This window comes from Myxocyprinus asiaticus, chromosome 5 (assembly GCF_019703515.2).
Source record: "Myxocyprinus asiaticus isolate MX2 ecotype Aquarium Trade chromosome 5, UBuf_Myxa_2, whole genome shotgun sequence".
NCBI lineage: Eukaryota > Metazoa > Chordata > Actinopteri > Cypriniformes > Catostomidae > Myxocyprinus > Myxocyprinus asiaticus.
The window spans coordinates 30,493,883-30,519,086 of NC_059348.1; the positions used below are offsets into that span (position 1 = coordinate 30,493,883).

At 39.0% G+C, this 25,204-nt stretch overlaps 1 protein-coding gene across 2 annotated transcripts in view; it reads left to right on the forward strand.

Annotated features, from left to right (window-relative positions):
• The first annotated feature begins 1,760 nt into the window (after positions 1–1,760).
• LOC127440447 (zinc finger SWIM domain-containing protein 5-like) overlaps positions 1,761–25,204 on the forward strand; it is a 59,069-nt gene continuing 35,625 nt past the window's right edge. For both annotated transcript variants that reach the window (XR_007897134.1, XM_051697014.1), the window contains exon 1: positions 1,761–2,598. Coding sequence is in view for 1 of the 2 variants with exons in the window: in XM_051697014.1 (XP_051552974.1) it covers positions 2,100–2,598 (499 nt within the window). In the remaining variant the exon portion in view is untranslated. The remainder of the gene's footprint in view (positions 2,599–25,204) is intronic.

The window sequence follows — 25,204 nt, forward strand, 5'->3', positions numbered from 1 at the left end:
AATAAATCTTCTGTTAAAGCTTGTGTATTATTTGATCTTTAACGTTGTTTAAATTGTCGTTTTTAGTCATTTAGGGTTTTAGGGTTTGTTGATGTTACATTGTCATGGCGTTACAATAAAACTGGCTATAACTTTACACAGAAAAGGTTAGTAAGCGATTTTATCACACTAAATACACTATACTTTTGAAACAGTGAGTATTTTTTATTAATTTTTTATCCCCTTTTCTCCCAATTTGAAATGCCCAATTCCCACTACTTAGTAGGTCCTCGTGGTGGCATGGTTACTCACCTCAGTCCGGGTGGCGGAGGACAATCTTAGTTGCCTCTGCTTCTGAGACTGTCAATCCACGCATCTTATCACGTGGCTCATTGTGCAAGACACCGCAGAAACTCCGCATGTGGAGGCTCATGCTAATCTCCATGATCCACGCACAACTTACCACGTGCCCCACTGAAGGCGAGAACCACTAATCGCAACCAAGAGGAGGTTACCCCACGTGACTCTACCCTCCCTAGCAACCGGGACAATTTGGTTGCTTAGGAGACCTGGCTGGAGTCACTCAGCACACCCTGGATTTGAACTTGCAACTCCAGGGGTAATAGTCATCATCTTTACTCGCTGAGCTACCCAGGCCCCCATTGAGTATTTTAACGTTGAAAAAATTGGCCCCCATTCACTTCCATTGTAAGTGCATCACTGGAACCAAGATTTTTGCTTTTTTCAAAGAAAAGGAGGGATGAGTCAAAATTAATGTTTGTGGTAATAAGCTTTACACTGTCAATTGAGCTTAACTTGTATAGAACCCGGAATATTCCATAAAGGGTTTGCAAGGCATTCACGATATGCACTTTTAGACAATTTCAGACACAGTTTGAGCTTCTACGTCAGAAAAAAAAATATTGTTTACTCAGCAGGGCAGAATACATGAGAGAAATGCTTTTTTCTTTTATACATTACCAGTCCAAATTTTGGACACAGTGAGCTGAATGTTTCTCATAATGTTCAAACCTTTTGATCTAAAGGCTTATGCTTGAAATCAGTACACATGAATGCACTTTTCAACTTTAAAAAAAAAAAAAAAAAAAAAAAAAAACTTTTTTGAAATGATTGACTTGAACCAAATAGTGAAGAGCATGCCAACAAGTGCTCCTAATTCCTTAAATAATGTTTAAGATCACGCCAGGTGGATACCTTTTGTAATTGGTTGACAGAATGCCAAGAGTTGCAATCAAGGCAAAGGGTGGCTGCTTTGAAGAACCTCAAATATAAAATAGCTTTGATTTGTTATGCTATTATAATTTTTGTTCACTACATACTACCCATTCTTCCATGTGTGTCCTTTCATAGTTGTGATGACTTTACTATTATTCTAAAATGTGGAAAATAGTACAATAAAGAAAGTCTGACTCATCATGTCTAATGTTTTTACTGGTAGTGCACATATGCCATTTTCTAAAACTTTCATACATGCACTTCGACAGCATCAGTCAACTGACATTACATCCTTGGCCACCAGGGTAGGCAGTAGACATCTGTGTAGTCACATTTGAGTATAAACACTTCAAACTTTTGTAACTTATGACGAAGGGTTCTCCACATTTCTAAGACATTTGAAGGGTATATACTGCATACATCTTGTACATTCAGAGAGTGTAGACTGTAACGTTATGATGTGAAGCATGAGTAGTATATTAATAAACAATGCTCAGTTATCTGCGCTATTAATGCTCTTCATACAATGTAATAATAATAATAATAATAATAATAATAATAATAATAATACATGTTTAAATAAATACTGCAGCAGATAAATAGCTGCTCTGTGTTCATGGTTCTGACATAACGATGAGTTCCTGATACATTCTATTGCGACAGTCTGACCAACATTGTGGTTGTCATTTCAGCACACACATGCGCGTCACCTCGCTCTCGCGCTGTCGGCTCAGCACTTCCTCGCGATTGGCTCGAGCGCATTTGTTATTGGTCGTGACGTATGAAACTCCGCTCTCACCCACGACCCTCCCGTTGTGTGGTGCCTCCGTCTGTGCGCTTCTAGAGCTACGGTTGGTCCTCACTTCACTGTGTATTTAGTTGTCATGGCGGAGGGACGTGGAGAGCTATTGCCTCAGCCGCCGCTTCACCTCTCCTTACCCCCGGCCAGCAAGCGTCCGTGTTTGCGTCCCGCTCCTCGAGGACCGGGTCCGGGGCCTGGTCCGGGATTTCCGAACCCTCGCTTTCGTTGCCCGGAATCTCTACTGGACTGCGCTGCTAAGGCCGTAGCGGAGAAATGGGCCTTCGAGAGGGTGGAGGAGCGCTTCGAGCGGATCCCCGAACCCGTTCAACGTCGTATCGTTTATTGGTCTTTCCCGAGGAACGAAAGGGAAATATGTATGTATTCGTCGTTTCAGTGCCGAGTGGCAGGTGAAGAGGGACCTGTAGTGGGCTCGAGCTCGTCTGTTGGAACTGCTTCGGTCCCCGGAGGGGTTACGAACACAACCGGCAGCGCAGGGACGGGAGGCACCGGAGATGGACTGCCTTTCCGCCGGGGAATCCGGCTTTTGGAAACCGGTTGTGTGGACAGTGTCTTACAAGTCGGTAAGTGTCGCTTCAACCGTCCAAAGAAAGTTACATCAGACATATTTGCACCCACTTGCATTCTCTAAATTGTTTCACTTGCAAACAAATGAGCTTTAATGGGAAAAAATGTGTTTTTAAAGTGGTCTTGTTTAGCAACACTGGTCTAGTAACTTCTAGAAACACCTTTCATTTGCAGCCCTTTAATAAGGGACCTTAAAATGCCTGTCGTGTTGTGTAAGAAATGGAGCAGCACGTTTTAAAAATTAAAGGGCTTCCCGTTGGGCATGTTGCAAGGGCTACAGTGAGGATTTTATTTGAATTGGCGTTTTCAGTGTGCCGTAATGCTCCTATTATACTTTGCAAAAGCGCTCATATGCTTTATTTGTGACGGGAAAGATCAAATAACACGAACTGATACTAAATAGCGAACATCTGAACGATCACAATGAGGTCTGTCGAAACTGAACATTCTTTCCTAGGTCGGGGGGAAGGAAAAGACAAACGTGGTGGCCGCAACGAAACTCTGTTGTAGCTCACTGCGTTGGTATTTTGCTGGTGATATTATCGTGAAGTTGTTTTCGGGGAATTATTAGCTTTTCGGGCATTTGTGGTTGCTTGACTGTTGTTGGGGCTCTTGATGTAATTAAGTCAAGGGTAATCCGCTCGGGTCCAAACCCCATATCTTTTGTTTATTTGCTGGTTGGTCAAGACAAAGGACGCGTATTTGCAGTAGTAATGCGAACGGCAAAGCATGTGCCTACATTATTTCTAACCTTCGTCCGTTTAATTTGGAAAATCCTTTCTTGATGCAAGCATTAAAATGATTAAAAATCGTGGTATTTAAATGTGTCGTTGGGTTGTGCTCGGCTACAGCACAATAGCTCACTACCCCCACACATTATCGGGCCAGGTCTCATGGATTCATTGACGTCGAATAAGCAGCATGTGTACAAACGTGGTTTACACTAAAACATAGGAACGCGTCCTAGCATTTGTAAGCCTCGTTTTAACTGACCAAATCGTAAAAGTTTAACAGTTAAATGCGTGGGTATGTAGGAACTCAAAAGCAGTTTCAATGGCTACCCAGATGTCTATACGTTTTCCTCCCCCACTCACTTCACTTCAGTAAACATACTGGTGAAATACCACCGTGAATAAAATCGCACAATTGGTAAACCATCACTTGCCAGTCCCAGTCTGGCATTTATGGTGTTCGAAGTTTTAGGATTTTGTTAAGATCAACAAACCCATTCAAACTATTAAATATTTAGCCTATAGCACACACTAGCAGAATAAAAAAGAATATCAGGCTTTAAGAAAAAAAAAAACCACAGCTCTCCTATAATGTAAGCTTTCTTTTCTTGAAATAGCAGTTACAGGAAACCCTAAATCTCCAATAATTGAAGGTGTTATGAGAGTAGTGGAAGTATACACATATAGCTAATTCAATAACGAAGCCGTGATTCATTTATTCTTACAAAGATCCACTGTGTCCCTTTAAAAGGCCAGTGTTGGTGGAGACGTGATTACCTAGCTGTAATGAAATAACGTGGGCACTTTTTTAGCTACCTTGAAAAGCTCCCTTCATAAGGGAATGGAGCAAAAAAATTACATTAAACAATTTGTTGTTTTGTATTTGAAGTTACCACAAACATGAGACTATTCTTGCTGACCTGTAAAGTCTTATAGACTATTAAAACATTGGCTTTTTATGACTGTGTTGTTTTGATCATGTTTTTAAGGTTGCCAAAATTGTTCATTGCAACCAACAAACTGACAAATTTGTTATTTCTATTGTTTTACATAAAAGTAGCACAAGTTTTTATTCCATGCTGTTAATTGTAAGTAATCCTATAAACATGGGTGATCTTAAAGTAGTAAACTGACATTTTTGTATGTACTTGATACTGATGTTTGGAAAGCACTAGCCTTGTTAAACCAATAGACAAAATATATTCTTGATGATAGTACAGGCATCAGGCAGAAAGTAAAGGAACATCACCACTTGATTAAAAAAATAGATAAAGCAGGTTCAATTACATTCTGTGTGTTGATTCTGGTGAAGGTGTTCTGGTGGTTTTGATGGATACAGGAACTAAAAACTGGCAATGTGTGCATCTGATAGGCTTGTGTCCTTAACAAATAACGATCTCTAAATGGTAAACAGGGTGTGTATTTTCAGTCTAATACTTCTCAAGTTCCACCTGTGCATGCCTCAATAAACTCTCTTTGTCTCCCTTTCTAATTTATCATTGACTCATCAAATGCCTCCATTTCCTTCAAACCTGTTCATAACTCACAAAGACACCACAACACAGTGCACATAACTTACATTTACATTTCTGCATTTGGCAGACACTTTTATCCAAAGCAGCTGACAGATCCCGTTTACACCTGGTATCTGTATTACGGGTGATCTGGGGCCTATACGTACGTTAGAACTTAACCTAGTTGTGGCGTAAATGGGCACTAAGTCACAATTTATGCACTAATAAATATTTGAGCATTGCACCATTAAACTTAGGTAGGATGTAACCCTACGTATAAACTAAATATTTACGGCAGACTCCAACCTGGGGCTGGTTGCACCAGCTATACGTACATTAGAACTTAGCCTAGTTGTGGCGTAAATGGGTACTAAGTCACAATTTACCCACTACTAAATATTTGAGCATTGCACCGTTAAACTTGGGTAGAAAGTAACTCTACGTATAAACTAAATATTTATGGAAGACTCCGACCAAGTGTAACGGATGGAATAAAAAAGCAGAATGATATTTAATGACATCAATGAGCTCATGTTTTGTGTGACATGCATCAATCCTTTCAACATACATTATGATGTTGACATTTACGAGAGAGAGAAATTGTTACTTTTCAACGGCTCTTCAGTATGAAACTGTTCTAACGGTGCAGTTTTCAGGGTGTCACCCGTTGTCAAGTTTCAACACATTCAAAATATATATAGGATATTAAAATGAATAAATGTCTGTTTTTCCAGCCTGTTGTATTAGTATTTATCACTCATTTATTTTAGATACAGTTCCTATATATTGTTATTTACACAGGGCAAATATACTATTAATCAAATCTACTTTTATTACATATCGTATTTTAATGGGGATATAATTTATTACAGCTGACAGTTACGTGATCAAACAAGGTTTGAACATCAACCGTAACAAGATCAAATTGAAGTTCATGGATTTAACACTTCTGTGTACAAATTTGAAGCCTGCTTATCGGATAAATACGGGTAAACATCATATTATGCGACTATGCATTACTTTACGGAGAGCTTACGAACTACTAGTTAAGTCTTGCATTAAGAACAGGTGGTGCAACCAAATTAAGCACTGACTTAAGTTACAAACTAACTAGTAGTTACTAAGCCCTTAGTGTGAACTTTACATCCCAACTTACGCACAGCTGGTGCAACCCTACCCTGATCACAAGTGGTCAGCACTAAATACAGGTGATCGGATCACAAAAAACATACAGAGGTAGTCAAAACCATGTGACCACATCACATTTGAGGTGTAAACGCTTATCCATCCCAAATGTTTCTGGGACAGCAGTGAAGCGCCACCCCTCACCTGTCAATCAACCGCTGTGCTAAAACAGAGTGTAAATTTTGCCAGTTACGTGCTGCTTTAAGTAGAAAACAGAGGTCGGATCGGAAAATTTGAAAAGGCGGATATATACACAAGCACGAGAACTTCACGGATCTTCTTCAGTGTGTCTGATATCAACATGCAGATGAGAGGCACACATTTGTAGCACAGCTACCACAGGTACCCCACTAAAACAACTGATAATTTAGCTTTAAATGTTTGTGCTTAGATTATATTTAATATAAATATGGGAGAAACAACGGGCTGGTTTGTTTGCACTTTCTTAGTCTTTTCTGACTTTTTCAGTATTTATTATCATGCAGAAGCACACTGACATAGTGACTGATGTATGTCGTCATGAAATCAAGACCCTCCTCTCGAAATACTTAGTCACAGGAAACTCATTTATGCGACCAGTTGTAAACGGCAATGTGCCTCACATGACCACATGTGACACATCTTAAGATGTAAACAGGGTGACAGTGCATTCAAGGTATACATTTTATTAGTTTGTTTGTTCCCTGGGAATCGAACCCATGATCTTGCCGTTGCTAGCGCCATGCTCTACCAGCTGAGTCACAGAAACCCTGACTTTTAACGGGTATTTAGCATGTCCACTGTAATGAAAGCTCAGGAAGATTCATACACAGAGGCTTACTGACAGTAAATCAGGTTTAAAGAGAAGTTTGCCAGTAAGCCCACAACATAGTTTGAACTCTTTCCAGAAGTCATAGCCATATGGCAAGAACACAGCCTGGGGATGCCATCGATGCTAAATTCATTGTTAGCCTCTGAATGCTCAGTGGTCAGATTTTCTGCCCCAAATATTAACAGCTTGCTACAGGAAACTTGATTTGATAGAAAAAATAATTCTCGTTGGTGTAATTCAAACGTCCCACCCTAGCTCACAACCTCTGTGTCTTATAAAGTTCTTAGAGAGGAGGCTCTAGCTTTGAGTCAGGCTTGAGGATTATTGGGTCATGCTTTGTTACCCAGCTGTAGAACCCCCCCCCCCCCCCCATTCACAGAAGGGGGGGGTTGTTCGTTGTGTTTGTTGAAGGGATGGGAGTGTGGTTAAGAGTATAGCTCTTTGAATCGAAGCACAAAGTTTCGATGAAGAGCCTTTATAAAACCTTCCACTGTGGTTAGGAGGCAAAAGTTCTGTGGGATTATAGGCAGGCATTCTATTAGTGCTGGCTATTGATACAGATTTCCTGGTTCACAAGCTCTCGATTGATTTTGATTTGATACGATATCATATATATTATTCGTATGGGTATATTTCAGTTACAATGTCCATTTTGCAGACATATTGAAGAAATTATCTCTCAGCTATTGCTGTTAATTATACAGGGGACCTTCTAGCTCGGTAAATGAAAAGATTAATTTGACAAATTTTGTGTCATCAGATTTATTTAGCATTTTTGTCACATTTTAGCATTTAAAAATGCACAAATTGCATGTATTCTATCAGTCTTAATACTGTATAATATATGATAAATTACAGATTATTGTTGTCATGGTACCAAAATTTCAGTAGTCGTACCGATACCAGTGAAATTTCATGTTTCTCGATACCAATTTCGATGTCACAGCAAAAATATGCTAATATGATAATGTGCTATTGAATACACCAGTTTAGTTATTTTTAATTATAGTTTAATAATTATTCCAGAATATTTAAAAAAATGTAATTTCATCAAAATTGTGTCTAATCAATAAATTCTTAAAAATGTTTAACAAGTGAAAATATAAATTTTCAACATGTCATTGCATTTTTTTGTTTGTAGGACACAGTTTTTGAGTGTTTGTATTTTGACTACTGGTGTTTGTGTTAATTTTTAAATGTTTTTAATTGTTTTTCTGTGAAGCACTTTGGTCAGCTTTGTTTTTAAATGCGATCTAAATTGAGATTAAAGTGCAAATGTTGTGATTTTAATTATATAAATATATATTTTACATGTGCTGCATGGTCCACAACGGATAAGTGCTCTGCTCTGTCATCTCATACAACGTGAATGATTCTCAGTGTCTGTGGAGTTTTTAGTGGATGAGCGGTCGGATTTATTTAAAGTGCGCAGTTCATCCACCGTAAGATTGCAGTTTAATAAATCACACTAGGACATGTCATGATTTTAATTTGATTACTTGTCCATTTCAGTGTACAAGGAGTAACAGAGCACACATTCAAAATATGCCTGTGAGCATTTTATAGTAGTGTGTCAGTCATACTGCGTGTTGGTACTGGATAGAGTCGGTGCTCGGTACTGCAGAAACACTGGTATCATCTATTTTTTATTTTAGTATCGACTTGGTACTGAAGTATCAGTACTTTTGACAACACTATTGCAAATATTATTCAGCATATACTGTATATGTTACATGTTTATTTTTTACATGCATTATTTGTACTATTTGCGTAATCTTAGCATCTGGAAACTTTTGAATTCAACACTGAATTTTTACTTTGAGATGCTATGTGAGTTATGAAATAAATTTAATTAACACCCTATTTTTATAGGACTAGTTATTATATTTTGACTGTACCCATGGTTAGAGCACTTTACTGAATTGGGACTGTAAAAATGTTTGTTTCCAACCCCATAACAGATATAACTTTTCTTTCATCAGGCTCCTAATGAAGTTATCATTACTGTGGTTAGGTCAAAATAGTCTTTTAGTCTAAATCATATTTTTTTAACACCTGCCACAGTTGTAATAAAACTATATTAAATTATTTAAATCTATAATATTTCGGTCAAAATTACACAGTTACTGTTACTACTATAAAATTGTGATAAATGTAAGCAAGGGTGATGTGTAATTTAAAACAACTTTATTTTGGCGCATGCAGAGTGTCTTTTTTTCCTCGTCAGTGCTAAATAGAATGTCGGGGCTGTCCAGCTGTTTGAGAGGTTTGACTTCCTCAATGGCGTTTTAAACTAGATATGTTCAGAATTCAAATCTGTCTTAAGTTTTGAAGTCTGCGCCACCATATCAAGGTCAGCCTTGTGATCATCAAGAGAAGCCGCCGCGTTATCAAGTGATCAGCTCTGCACTATCCCATCTCTGGAGCGCTCATAGCGAGGGAAGGCTGGTTGAAGAGCACGCTCAAAAGACACTAGAATAGAGCAGAGTGCATCACTTGCGCAAGCTTCTGTGATGTCTCGTGTCACATTCGCGTATAAAACCAGGTTTGAACTGCACCATGCAAATGCGTTTAAAGCTGATCAAGTACCTTATGCCAGCTTCGGTGGCCTAATAGCACAAAATTTGTGCTTTACTTGAATTGATCTTAGGATTTAAGAATCGATGTCATGATTGTTCAAACAAGGATTGCAATGTATCAGCAAATCAATATTTTTACCCACCCCTACATTCTATTGAGGTATGTTACTCTTCTGTTGGGTGACTCAGAAGGCCTCGGGTTGTTTTGGAGACTCGAAATCTCCGTTTGCCATTGGGAGCAACTCTATTCATTCTGGGGAAATATGTTTTGGTCAGTTCTGAGGTTCAGCTTGCTCACATGGGTTCTAAATACAATGTTATTTAATTATTTAATTTTTATACACAATTTACAATCATATTTAATCAAACTACACAATGATCACTTGAAGTCTTTACAGTTTCATTTTTTTTGTTAATGCATAATTTCCTGTAAAGCTGCTTTGAAACGATGTGTATTGTGAAAAGCGCTATACAAATAAAAATGACATGACTTATACAAATTGATAACGCATGTATAATAGTAAAATTACAAAACATATTGTCAAGGGGTCTAGAAAGCTTTGTTTGATGGTGTCAAAAGCTTCTTTTGTTTATATTGAGAAACCACAATGTATGTTTATGTGCTACACGAAGAGCTGAATTGAAATTGGTATTGTGGAAGATAGTTTTAAGCCAGTTTGCGTGTGAGATTGGAGGATAGCAGTCATTAAGCATTAGGCCCATGGCTGCTCTATGATGTCAGTGGCCCTGTTTAGATCTTTGTCTCCTTTGAGTGTTGCCATCATTTTGGTCTTTGTAATCAGGACACATCTCATTCGGTAGCATACAAGTTCAACAAGCGACCGCTAATTCTGCTCTATCTTTCATCAGCCATACAGACAATATTTAATCAAGGTAATTAATTCCATGCCTGCAAGTCTCAAAGAAAATCACTTAAACAAGTCTCCTTTTCATACTTATTAGCACTCTTAGTTTTGAAGGACACGGTCATTCAACACTTTTTTACCCCTTTGTCTTTATCGAAGGAGGGAAATTAATTTGGAAATAGGGGAGAGGGTGGTTAGCCAGCTTGTCAGCTAATCAGCAGTGACTGGAGCATGGTGAAAAACATGCAACATTTGCCACGTTCCAGGACAAAAGACCTGTCAGAGACTTTGATCAGGTCCTTGTTTCTAAATGCTGAGCTCAGACTTGCAAAAGCATTATAAAAAATTATGCATTGCCACACACAGTAGCTTACAGTTAGATTTTTTTAATGCATGCCTATAAAAAAGCTGATGCATTGGTATGGTATGCGAGTTTTACGCACAGTGTGACAATGTGGATTTGGCACTCACCCAGGCACTGAAAATCAATTGCGACCTTGCCCTCTTTGCATTTTGCTGCAGCATGAATGATACCCTCTGATTTAGTTTATCTGTGATACACTCCATAGTGCAGGATTCTTAGCTGGACACTGCTGTGTCTGCTTCACAGATGAGTGAGGGGCAATAGGTTTGTTTCAGACAGTATATCTGCTCCTGATTATGCCTGTAAAATGGAGCTCCGATTTTTGAGCCAGGGGCAAGTTTCCAGTCCATGCCCTGCTCTGCTCCACATGCAGCTGGGCTGCACACTCATGTGAGCCACTCTCTCTGCTGCAGCTTATCTGTGTTTTATTGGAACTCACTTAGATGCATGCACACACACACATACACATACATATATATATATATATATATATATATATATATATATATATATATATATATATATATATATATACTCATTTTGCATTATTGCCCCTTACAATTCTAGTTTAAAAGTGCTGGCTGTTAAAGGTTCAATATGATAGACGCTTTATGTCTTTGATCTCTGCACACAGGCGGTTGATTATTTTGTCTTTAATGGAACTTTTATGCTGTTATGCACGTGGAGGAGTGGAATATAAACTGGCAAGCCTTTAAAGCTTAGACCTGCACAAGATACACATGTTTCAAAGCACTTTGAACTGCTGTAAACTTTTTTACTTTATCACTGGGAGGGACATGCCCCTTTCTCTCTCTCCCTCCCTCCCGCCCGAGTCTCTCTTTGGGTGTCATTGTCAGAGAAAGAGGCCACAGAGAGTTGCTCCTCTTTGAAGAAGGGGCCTCCAGACATGCCTAATAGGGCCTCATTTGGCTGTAATTGCCTAACAAATGTCAAAGAATTCCAGAGGAAACAAAAAAGAGAGAAAGGAGAAGGCAAATCAGCCAAGTGAGAACCGAGGGAGGGAAAAAAAATTGGTTTGGAGATGAGATGGAACGGAGGAAATAGAATCATATACTATGGCAATGTATATTTAGGCAAGCAGAAAATAGAGGATGGCCCCTACCTTCAATTTATAAAGACATGGAGGAAAATCCTTACATCTGGGGCTGTAACACTAAACTCTGAGTGCAGGAAACTCAAGCAGCACTCAGGCAGCTTCACTCCCCCATAGAAGGCCTTTCATCCAGCTGAGATTTTGTGCTCGGGGAGTTTTTGTGGCCAGTTCGCATGGAAACTTAATTTTCTCAGTCTGGACGAGAGAGGAAGGATAATGTGTATTGGAGATGGGGTCAAATATCCTGCCAGAGGGTGAAAGAAAGAGGCCCCAGTCAGTGGCAGTTAGCAATGTGCAAACCTCTATGCAAATGTCTCATGGGTGGCTGTGACTTTTTAAAGCCATCATATGTGTTTATTCTAGCCATTCAAACCCTTCTATTGCAGTCCCTGTTTTTAGCTTGACTCAATGCCAGCCACCAATCACTCGGGTTAGCTGAAGGTTCCAGCATTTGCGCTGTGTGCTTTAAAGGTCTCTGGTTGGTTGTGTTGATTATAAAGCCATTTTTAAATTCTGCATATTGAATCGCTTTATTGTATGCTATTGATTGGTACCTGTTCCTTTTTCAGGATTCTATTTCAGCTACCTTTGGTTATTTTGATGGTTTGTGACCAAGGCGTAATCATGGCAGAGGCCATGTGACCTAATTTAAAAAGCACTTGTGCTGATATTGCAAAAACAAAAACACTAGCAACATGGCCCTTAAGTTGGTAAAAAAAAAAGGGTACTTTCATAAAGCAAGGCTGTTTATTTGAACCTACTTGCAGCCATTTCACTGCCTTTTGAATTAATTTACACCCAGATGGTAGAAGTCAACCTGACCGTGAATATTTATGCAGCTGTGAGCAGGATCCAGTTGTCTGGCTCACTTAGGCGTGAGGATCACTGGTTCAAAGGCCAGATTTGATCTGTTAAGGGACAACATTAATTCATACCAGAACTTGCTAGGGATGTGCGCTACGACTAATTTGACTGTCGTTTAAACTGAAGTTTTTTAACCGACTAGCCTAAAGAGAAACCAACCTTGAAAACAGTAAAAAAAAAAAAAAAAAAGTGTTTGTGACCCATTTAAAATACTTAATCTATTCCAAATTCGATGCTAAATTCCACTGAAAAGGGGCATTTATCTGCAACGTCCTCGCCTTGAATTATGATCATTGTACATTAAATATAGAACATGACACACATTCACTGAATCAATGTTTGCAAATATTTAACATATTTATTGAAAACAATTGAATGAATAGTGCAGGATCAATGGAACAACCATTAAAAGCCTGTTCTAAACGGAAATCACCAAGTTACTTAACATATTAAAACAGTCAGGACATTGTTGAAAATAATTAACAGGTAGACTAAACCAAATCTATGAGAGAGAAAAAAATGCTCTGAAAAGTTGCGCGTATTTCATGACATGCAGTCGTGCATTAACCATTGATCGAATATGACAGCTGTTCGGTAAAGAATGTTAACCAATAACAGTTACGATGTGTAAAAAAAAAAAGGGACTTTCAAATGTTTGGAAAGCCGATTCCTGCACCACCGAAGTGATTTCATAACTACTTTGCTGAGTTTGCTTGTCTAGCGAGAGGAAGAAACGCGCAGTCTGAGGTGAAATTAAACTCTGTATCTGCTCCAGATATCCTTTTTTTTTTATATATATATATTTTTTATAATATTTGTATTATTCTATTTAAAATATGTAACATTAATATGACAGTAATAAGTGCAGCCTCTGTAAAAATATAAAGCCAAACGTAAATGTGTAAAAATTATGATCAGTTTAATGGGGGGAAATATTAACCGACTAGTAATTCCAGTGTCGACTAGCAGCATCAGAACCGTTTAGTTGACTAGTCTCGCACATCCCTAGAACTTGCATGTCCATTTTTACACCCCTTAAAACTTCACATATTCTTTAGATTAAGATTATTTAAATAAAGCTGACACATCTAATGGAGCTGAAGCTGTCTTTGCAAAGATTTGAACAGTTTTTTCCAACGTACATTCATTTTTTTGTGGGCCTTAGAAGTGTCTGTCATGAGTGTTTGAAGGTCTGATGGGTCTTTGAACATACAGCCCGAAGTAGGCCTAAGTGAATTTTCTACTTCTAATGCCTTCACACCACTATCATTGGTGCCTTTTGTTCTAGCCTTCTCTCTGCACTTTAAAAAACAGATTAGCACTCTGTTTTCATGACTTTCATTGGGTTGAACTGCCCAGTTAAGCTAATTTATGGCTGTCAGTCTCTGCTCCTCTGAATAAACATTAATTGTCTCCAAAAGCTTAAATACATATCAGCAAAGTGAGTCAAGATTGATGCATCTCTGATAGTGCACTGATTGGGTACATTGGCACATTTAGTTTGTCAACAGATTTCGCTACCTATTACACTATGTAACACAGTTATTTCTTAATTGCTTATGCCTCAAAAGTATAGAAAATGGCTATTATTCCCCACAAACTTTGCTTTTGTGACCAGGACAGTGATATTTTGAAATGTACCTATTTCCAATGAGAAAACAGGCGAATTTGTGTCTTTTCGTTCACAAAGTCAGAAAAAAACAACATATGAATCCAAAATCCTTCTTTATCTGTGGTCTGACAAAGAAACCAGCTTTGACCTTTGCCTCAGACAGCTTGGGGAAGAAGTCTTGAAGGTACTTGAAGGCTACCGACTCCTTATCTAGAGCTCTGACAAATTGTTTCATAAGGCCCAATTTGATGTGCAATGGTGGCATCAGCACCTTCCGGGGGTCCACCAGTGGCTCCCACTTGACGTTGTTCCTCCCCACAGAGAACTCGGTCCGCTGTGGCCAGTCCCGCCTATGGTAGTGCGCCTTGGTGTCCCTGCTGTCCCAAAGGCAAAGATAGCAGGGGAACTTGGTAAAATTGCCTTGGAGACCCATCAGGAATGCCACCATTTTGAAGTCTCCTATGACCTCCCAGCCGTACTCATCATACTTCAAGGTGTCCAGCAAGGTCTTGATGCTTTTGTAATCCTCTTTGAGGTGCACTGAGTGAGCCAGGGGATGAGACGGGTACTTGTTACCATTATGGACCAGCACAGCTTTGACATGGTAATTTGGATTCATATGTTGTTGTTTTTTCTGATTTTATGTGAATGAAAAGACACATTCGCCCGTTTTCTCATTGGAAATAGGTAAATTTCAAAATATCACTGTCCTGGTCACAAAAGCAAAGTTTGCAGGGAATAATAGCCATTTTCTATACTTCTGAGGCATAAGCAATTAGGAAATAACACTTACTACCCAGGAACAAAAAAAAAAAAAAAAAAATGAAATAAATAAAAAATTTGTTACACAGTGTTATCACATCATTGTCTTGTTTTTTTATGGAAAATCATATACTGAACATTTCTCAGGAATACTCTTGTCTCACACTGACCTTGCAGTGTGGTAAACACTTACTGGTTTTTCCCTTATCTCTTTAGACTTTAAGTAGTTTCACGACTCATGGTCTTGACCAATCTTTGACTTACAAAGTGCCATGACTTTGCATATCTTGTGGAGAACGTGACTCTTTCCCTACTGTTTCCCCAGCATATCACCTTTAAAATAGCCCCTTAAGTAACCAGATTGGAAATTGCAGTCATTTGATGGCCAAAACAAGTGATTTACTGTGAGAAAAAGAAAACAAAACTGGAGGAAGCGCATCAGAGAGCTGAGTTTCACAAGATCAGCTACCTCTAGATCATCACTGGTGTTTAGCATGAGTGCTACACACTTATGTTCTCAGTCATGTGATCAGGGTGGAAGAAATTGGCATGTTTATGCACATGAGTTGCAGATGGCCATGCTCTCTATTATGGTTGATTAGCATCAAGTATTTCCATCCCCATTCTCTCTGTCAATCATTACTCTGATATGAGAGGCATAAAAATGACTTGGCTACTGAATAATGAAAGGGCTATTCATTAGCCAACCTTACATTTGTACGCCCTTCCTGTTTTGTGGACAGGACCACCACCCCTATTTCAACATTAAAAAGATATTCTTTATGAAAAATCGATAGATCAATTTTTTGCAGGAAGGCATCACAAGCGCTGATCTTTCAGGCTGTGCCCTAGTAGGTGTGCAAAATATAAATATCAATGGCTTTCTGTCTCCCCCCTCTCCATACCTACTGGCTTCTTTTTCAATATAGCCTAATGACAGGCCTCTGTTTCCCCGCAGTGGCTTTGCTGATATGGCCCATTAGGCACCAGTTTCTTGCAGGCAGCTGAGTGAACAAATGACTGCAGGAAAATGGTTGGAGGAGAGAGGGGGAAATGACAGAACTAAAAGGCAAATATGAAAGGCAGAGTAAATAACCAACCTGTCATCCCCTGCTCCCCACCCCCCAGCCGCCCTCCTCTGGAGGGCAAGAGAGACAAGTGAAAGAGAGGCACCTCATTAGTCTTCCAGCACTCCCTCACTCTTGGACCGACAGCGAACAACACATCAGTGCAGCAGCAGACATGCAAACATGCAGAGGGGGGGCTACCCTGGCCCCTCCCATCCGCTCGTACTACAAACATGATTAATGTGGGCAACAGCCATGGGGCTATATGTCTGGACCACTCCCCCCAAACTACACACTCTTCAGAGCAACCCTCAACATCCTTCCCTGCCCGCGCTCAAGTTGCCTGCCTCCGGCCCCCTCCCAGACCGACTCGCAGACGCAGTCTGGAATTGTAATTCACCATGTCCTCCACAACCAGAAGTGGGACTCAGAAGTTTGACTTTTGCACTGTTCAGCAAAATTAACAGCTCAGATAATTGGTTTTAGTTTAACTTAACCCCCATGAAAACTACAATGCTAGCACAAGAATCAATTGATTCGCTCGGGGCTCTATTTCTCGATATTGAGCGGGGACACAGAACTGTCCAAAGATGGTCTTTACCCACAATGTACATAGTGTGTGGGCAAACTGTGGTTTCCAGGTCATATTCAAACACCTGACTTTGCCAAGGCCCAATGCAGAAGTCATGTGCTGGAAGGAAAACAATGTGATGAATAGGCTTGGCTCTTGTATAGGCTGAGGGTGGAGAATATGTGCTCTTGAATGGGGGATTGTGGTACTTGTCATGGTGTAACAGGATCAGTGCACCCTCCACCCTAGAGCACAGAGGGCAGCCATTGTTTGGCTGCAGGAGAAAGGAATGGGGGGCCACCAACCCGGACTGAGCTCGTCTTGTGGGGGTGATGTCCTCTGAGCCCTACACCAGAGACAAATGCAGAGGACATTTCACTACTCTTTCCTTTCTCAGAGGTCACTGGGGAAGACAAATAAACCACATCTCATCATAGACAAATAGAAGAGCAGGGAGTAAAAATAAGGGAAGGAAAATGATTCAGAGATTCAGAAATCTAAAATTATGATTTGTTTTATTTATTTATTTTAAGTTTTCAAAATGAGTAACTTTTTGCAAGGGCAAAAAGTGATACCACTTTGAATAAATGCCTCCGCCATCGCACCACAATTGCTGTTGAAGTATCTCAAAAGCATTCCAATTTCTGTGGCATCTTTTGATTTTAAATTAAAAAAAATTGCCTAGTGAAATTTCTCCTCCGAAGGAAGGAACACTAAGCACATTTTCTGCTGTGGCAGCAGAATAAGGCAGGCGGCGTCAGAAAGTGTAAGTCATTGTTGAAACCATGCTGCCTTATCTACTGGATAAAACCAGCCTGCAACAATGACATTAAAGCACAACTCATGAAAGCTGCAATTAAACACTATCTGATCTGATTTTGTGCAAAAGACATAACCTTTTAATTGTTCTTCTTCTGATATAATAAACGCCCACCGCTTTGGTTGAAAGACATTGAACCAGCAGTATAATTGGGAAGTAATCCTGAATTATACAGACCTGGACCTTAGTAGCAGAATAGTGATGCACCGATACCATTTCTCTCCCGATCCTATTCCGATACCTGAACTCTCTGTATTGGCTGATGCCGATTCGCTGCTATTGTTTTAACCTTAATCAATTTAGAATTTCTTTAACTTGCTGTGTGGAAGTGATTGGAAGTTCTCTTATGTCTAAAGAAACACAAACCTCTAACTACACATTATTTGATTATGAAATAGAGAGAGAGAGAGAGAGAGAAAAAAACAATTAGATTAAAGCGAGTAGCCTATTAAGAATTTTTAGACTATTAGTCTACTGGATAATGCAGCTGCAAAATTAACAGTAATTGCAGTGATAGCCTTCAGTAGACAAGAAGCCAAATGTTTTTACACTTTTTTTTTTTTTTTTTTAAGCTAGTATCTGGACTTTAGTTGTAAATAGGATATCAGTCCACTTTTCAAGCACACATATTTTTTTTTTATCCCAGTCAATTAAAATGTTATTGCAATTTATAAAATTGTTATTCGTACTATTAATTATGATTTAATTAATGTCATTGAATAAATATTACAACTTTATCATACAATAATAATATATCACACTAATATATATATATATAAATAAAAATCAAATTACGATTTATTAAAAAAAATGTTACATATATAAAATGTTATAATTAAGACATGGGCAAACATTTTCTGCTATCAAAAGTAAAACTGTACAAGAAAGGGTGTTTACATTCGAGTCCTCTTAAAAACAGACTAAATAAATAAATACAGTAAAACGTAGAGGGAAATTTTTTATTTTCTTTTATACACATCACCTTTTCATTCACCGTGTACCTGTTTTTGTCCACTTCAAGATAGGGTCTCAGCCCAATTTTCATCGTTATTTTTTGGAACCCAATAACAAGTTAAGACATTATTATGGAAATATAATGTTGTTTTATTATTATATGCATGTCTGCTGCTACATATTAACAGAAGCATATTTATGTACTTATTTCATGTGTTAATTTACACTTGCACGCGGCCTTGCTATATGGTCCAAATCAACCTTTAAAGGAATAGTTCACCCAAAAATTAAAATTTGCTGAATTTACACAAACGATTTGATTATTTTTAGAAACAAAAAATACTTATATACTTTTTAACTATAAATGTTCACTTCGTACATCTCTTTGATGTGGGCTCATGAGAGGGATGATGTAAGTTGTTGGTAAGGTCACGCGTCACATGGAGGAGTCAGGAAGCGCGTCATTGTTTACAAGAGAAACTTGTGCCGTTCACAAACCAAAACAGTCCAAACCAATTTCAAACCAATATAAAATAAAAAATAATTTCCAAATAATAATAAAAAAAAATAAAAAAAACAATGTAGACAATGACGTGCTTCCTGCCTCCTCCTCCACGTGACGCGTGTCGTTACCAATGAGCTTACGTCATCCCTCATATGAGCGCACGTCACGGAGATGTACGGAAGCGAACATTTGTAGGTAAAAAGTATATAAGTATTGTTTTGTTTCCAAAAATAATAAATTGTTTGGGTTTAGAAGAACTTTATTTGTCGACTAGAGTCGTGTGGATTATTTTGATGCACCCTAAATATGCATTTTGAACCGTCAAAAAATGGAGGACATTCACTTGCATTGTTTAGAGGAGGCGGCCTGAAATGAAATCCTAAAAGTCTTAAATTCTGTTTTGATGAAGAAAGAAACTCGGATACATCTTGGATGGCCTTAACTCTGTAAATTATCTGCAAACTTTCATTTTTGGGTAAACTATTCCTTTAAGCCTTTTATTTTGGCAGAAGCTTTTATTTTGGTGGATACTGAAGGAGCACTGAAGGAAGATGTTTGTTCATGGTTAAGTTGGCATTGGCCTTCTACTGCAGAGAAATGCTCATCTCATCCGCTCTTTTGTCCACAAAACCCTGGTGCTATGGGTTTACTTTAGATTTGGATGGAAATTTTTAGCAGCCAAACATATTTGGAACTACGAAAATGTGCAATTATTAAATATAGAGCGCTGTAGTGTAAATATAATGCACTAAGCTCATTAAAATCATGCGTGCTTTGAGTATGTAAAGCACTACAGAGAACAGCAAGTGCAGACAATTATTTAATTAAATTGCAGCTCTTGCTGTTTTATAATCACACTGTCATGTCGGGATTTTGATTTTATTTTGATTAATCGTTCAGCATTGTCTTCAAGAGAATTTCAATAAAATGCATTACAAGTCATATGGACTACTCTAATGGTTGTTTTATGTCATTTTTTGAGTTTAACAGCAAAAAATTATTATTAACACGCAGTATTGAATTCAGATCGATCTCATATGACCGATAATCTATCAGGTGAAAAACATCAGTATCTGAGTCGATGTGGATCCAGATAACAGTTTGGTGCATCCCTAGTGCAGAATAGCCTAGCTAAGTGTCAAAAGCAACCCAGAGACACTGCAGGTTTACACAAATATATGTTGTCCTGCTTCCCTGACATAATAAACATTGTTCTTTAACATAACTCTACGTTATACGTTTAATGATGGTAATGCTAGGTATGTTAGCAGCGGCTCTTTATTAGAGAATTATTCGCTTGATCTTGCTTTCCCTCACATTGACTTTAGATATTGACATTGTGATGGTGGTGTGATGTTACCTTTATAAAACCATTACCATTCTAAAGATATTACTCAGTAATGGATTTGTCATGCTGTATTTTGAGCTAGCCAATCTGGGGTGGTATTGAAGCACCCGGTGCACAATTTGTTTTCATCAGCAGTAAATGGGGGATCATTGTGGCCATGTTGGGAAATCACAAAGACCAGCTAATGAAAGGCAATGGCTGTGGCCTCAGTCTCATCACCACTCACTGCGCTCATGGATGAAAACAGGTGTCCTCTTGGGGCTGCGGTTTCATTTAAAGAGGGATTTAAAGGAATATTCATGATAGCTATCCTTCATCGAGTGGGTGAAGGGGAGAGAAAGAAGAAGAGGCGAAAGGAGGGGAGAGAGAAAACGTCAGTGGGATAAATCATCCAGTGATTGAAGAGGCCTGTCTGGGATAATTCGGTTTGATTGGAGTCTCTGTCTCATTAACATTCCAATTTCAACAGGGAGACGCCCCTCAGTCCCCACTCCACCTTGCTCATCTCATTCTGAGGATGACAATGCATGCACAGAAATTAACAGGAGGTAGAGAAGCCTGGAGAATGTGTTTCAACATTGCTATTCCACTGTGCACAACACTGAGCCCACTCTAACTTAGAACAGCTCAGACTTGTTTATGTTTTCCCTCGATTGGAAATTTGTTCTCTTGTATCCTGAGTTGGGATGAAAGCACCAGTTATTAGAAGCTGTCAGTTTGTTTTTTTACATGGTTACTGGTTGACTTGTAGTGTTTTAACTGCAAAAGAACAGCCAGACAAAAAAAAATTTGAAAGAACTCTGGTTTTAGCCTAGACAATGCTTCATTACAGTGAGTCATAGCTTTAAGAGGGTTGGTGTTTACTTATATAGCATTGTGAAGGAGTCTGGTTTCAATAAGCTGCCTGCACAGGAAGTCAAGCTTATAATGCTTGTTCATGTACCGGCAACTATTTCCTGTGTGGCTTAAGACCACATCATCTTCACCTGTGTCATATAATTTGGCCTGTTTTTGTTCCATGAACCACATATACTGCTGGTTTAAGGAAAAGGTTTGAAGTGTTAAGATTATGCTCCTCTATACTCTCCCAATGATGAACGTTGCATAGAGATATTTAAGGGCCCCATTTCACACCTGGCATGTCTGTAGTCACCTTTTGCTATGTCTAACCTGTCATGAACACTAGCCTGCATTGTCCTCTCTGATGGTAAAGCTAAATCTGCCCTTCTCTGTAAACTGAGGAGGTTAATGCTAAACAGCCATTGGACCACGTCAGGATCCTTCAGTTGTCCAACCACACCTTCCTAAGGGCTCTGTTCTTATTATCAAAAAAAATCTGCAACTTCAGTGCCAAATACCACTTGAATTGCTATCATAAAAAGGTACTTAAGCTAGCCATATAAAGATCCTGATGCCGATTGCGAACAGATGATGATCAGCAATATCGGGAAATGGCAAAACCATGGATCTGTGAAGTCGCCAAATATATTAAAGAGTGGCCAGGGTGTGAAACTACCACCCGCCACCAGCAAAATGCGACTAGGCTGAATCCAGTTTGCAAGCTCCTTGTCCAAATGTATTTCATATGTGGGAAATTTTGCTCATCTACCCGCGACAGGCGGGCGACCTGTAAGACGTCTCCGAGTGACGCATGACAAGAAATGCTGTTAGTCACAAAGACATGCGCTTAAAGAAACACACTTTTATTATATTTTTAAGAACAGGCAAAAGAAAAGCCGTCAATGCTTGTGTCTGATTTGCTGTTTGTTCAGACGTGTGCAGCACGAGCCTGTCTCGTGGAACAAGCACGTGTTAAGTTTTCACACTTTTTTTTTCCTCTGTTTCGTACATGTGAAAACTGTTTGCAAGAATAATGTTGTCTGTGAGAATGCTGCAAATTATCTCCGATCATCTCGGGAGGTGCTGTGAGTTTAGTTCACTTTATTTCCACGTGGTAACATGCATTGTGAACGCAACTCTGCAGGTTCAGTAATGTATATCTTTGTATTAAAGAAACAAAGACGAAAGTGATTAAATCAAAGTAATACAAGACACGTTCACCTTGAACCAAAAATTTAGTTTTATTTTATTTTATTTAGGCAGCATTAACTGTATTACCAAAACGCAATACAAACACTCATTCGATAAGAACACACATTTGGCAGCATTATTTTGAGAACACAATGGAATTTAATAAGCTTATTTATTTTGATTATCATTGTCTTTACGTTTATGATTGTCTTTAGTTCTTAATCTGTATGCTAGGAGTAATTTTCCATCTGGTGTCATTGACAGATGCTTACGTGATGGCAAATGGAGCCATTGTAGATGGTAAATGTTTGGATTTGGGGAGGTAGTTAAATCAATTTTTTATGATCACTTTATTTTATTGCTTTTTTCTGTTTAGTTTAAAGTGGAATTTTAATTTAGAAATGTCTGTTGTGTATGTTTTTCGTGTTCAATAAATGAATAAAATTTTTAAAGGAAAATCTATAAAGCAAAAAAATTCACGACCCTCAACAGGGGGTTGACGATGTAATCGGATATCGCAATATTTTTTTAAAACAATTATCGCTAAAATATTTTTTACATATCGCCCAGCCCTACTACATACTAAAATACATTTACAGTTACATCACTCATGTTAGGACACTGCAGGGCTCGACTACCGTCAAATCAAAACCAGCTCGAGCGACGTTGAAATCTCATTCCATTCTTTCTTTCTCCCTTTCATGTAATCCCTTCTTAATATCACAGTGTTCACTGGCTATGGAGTTGGAGGGGTTTCCCTCCTTTCCCTCTGGTGCCACAGCCCCTCGGAGTTAAGCCCAATTCAAATAGTGTGTGCGTGTGTCATAAACACACCCTGGCTTTGAAGTGAATAGATCACCACAATGGACGGCTGCCTCTCAATTCTCCCAGTTGTAAACCTAGAAGTCTCTTTGTGCAACACTGTCTTTTGGTTGAAGTTCAAAGTGTTCAGGTTGCTTCAGTCATGGAATAATGAAAGTGATGCAGATGCACAGTGTCAGATCCATGTGTCCACTTGCATATGTTTTTGAATATTTGAGCATGCTTAATCGTTATTAATCATTATTAGAGCATGTCTCATCTCTCTTCCAAGCAAGTCATCAGCTTTAGTCACATAAGGGCACCTACACAGTTGAGTTTGTTTTGTCAGAGAATGCAGTGAATCCATTTATTTCAGTGGGGATAGTGTGCTGCAACTATGTTGAAATTAAGTAAATTTGAACTTTTGCTGCAATGAGAATTTTTGTGAGGTGAGTCTAGTTGTGATTTGGGTTAGATTCCAAGCTGACCTGGATCTCTCTACACCCTCAAACTACAGTTAATGCTTCCCCTATCATTAAATGCTCTATCAAAGCTTTCTCTAGTGTGTAAGTGCCCTTAGAGAAAATACCAGTAACCATGAGACACATTCTGCTTGTTTGCTAACCTTCTAAACTGGTGCCCTCAGATGCTCAAAAAAATTATCTAGTTTCTTCACTGAGTAAATATTATTTTACATTTTCTCAATCTGTGCTGATTAGACAAAAAAGCCCCCCTCCATCCTTGCTTGCATTATTAACTAGCCCTCCACCAATTAAGATGGATGACACTACTCTTGAGGGTATTTGTTCAGGTAAGATCTCTGATTAGCATATCTGATGGATCTGCCTTTATGCGCTGATTAAAACTTTTCTCTTTCCCCAGGGCAATTTTAAAGGAAGAGATGCTTAAAAGAGGACCCCCACACATACTGCTAAGACGCACCATATTACAATGACAGTATTTCTGAAATGCCTGTCTGGCCCCATACTGTCCCCTTATTACTTAAAACGTCCTTAACCAAACTGGCTTTCATGCATTCAATTTATTGTTAAGGCATATATGACAGGATCAGCCCTAACAGAATTTATGAGGAATACCGCTGAAAGAATGAAGTTTAACTCTAGAAGGCACAGTTGGAGGTTATGCCTGCTTAAACTATTATCATTAACAAAAGCAAACATTCATGGACTTCAAGAATACAATGAAAATGTATAAATCCCCCATATGAGACATTGACACCTAGCATCACTGTCTCAAGGACACGAAAACAGTACCTCAGTGAAGATTCATGCCCATGACCCTTAGGTGCAGGGTCTAGTGTCATGGTCATAACTCACATGCTGTCCACATAATGAGTGAGATTAAGAGAAATGAGCTGTGCTGGTTAACCTAGCTTTAGCACAGATGGGGCTTTGCTTGTACATGCCAAATACAATGAAATGGAGCATGTAGGAACATAGTCCTGAGGTTTTTGCTTTATTTTTTCTTTAGTGTTCTGTACAAATTTTGTAGTCTACACACTACATGTATGTGAGCAGTTATCTATCGTCGCATTTCCTGAGTGCATCTGCCTAGTCAATATCAGCACTGCAGCAGTCAGGAAAGCCTAGGGTGCTGCCCTGTTATAACAGGTCATATATATGGCTGTACAGTCCACTTATTGCTGAGGCCATTCAAATAAAGCCCTGTCCGGTCAGAGGGGCAAAGAGGAACCTCATGCTAGTTCTCAGACACCTGCTCCCAGCCCTGCGAGGCAGACTGCAGTGTTGTTTGCTGTAGCCAGCTTGGCAGGATCATCTGTAACACGCAGCTATGGTGGGAAGTGCTTGGATGGGCTTATTTTTGTACACCTGGATCAGCACTTGGGAGAGGGAAAGCTTTACCATTGCTTGTACTAGTTGGTGAGGTGTTTCAATTATTGATGCTGGTGTGAGAGTCGTAGGTATTCAGATGGCTAATAGCCACATATCTGCAGTCGCTGATGTTTTCTTATGAGATCCAGGTGTGTCGGGTGGAATTGTCTGAGAGCTCAGTCTCATTAGTAAAAATATGATTATGTTATTGACATTGTTAGTACCTCATCCTCTTTCTCCTGTATAGGCT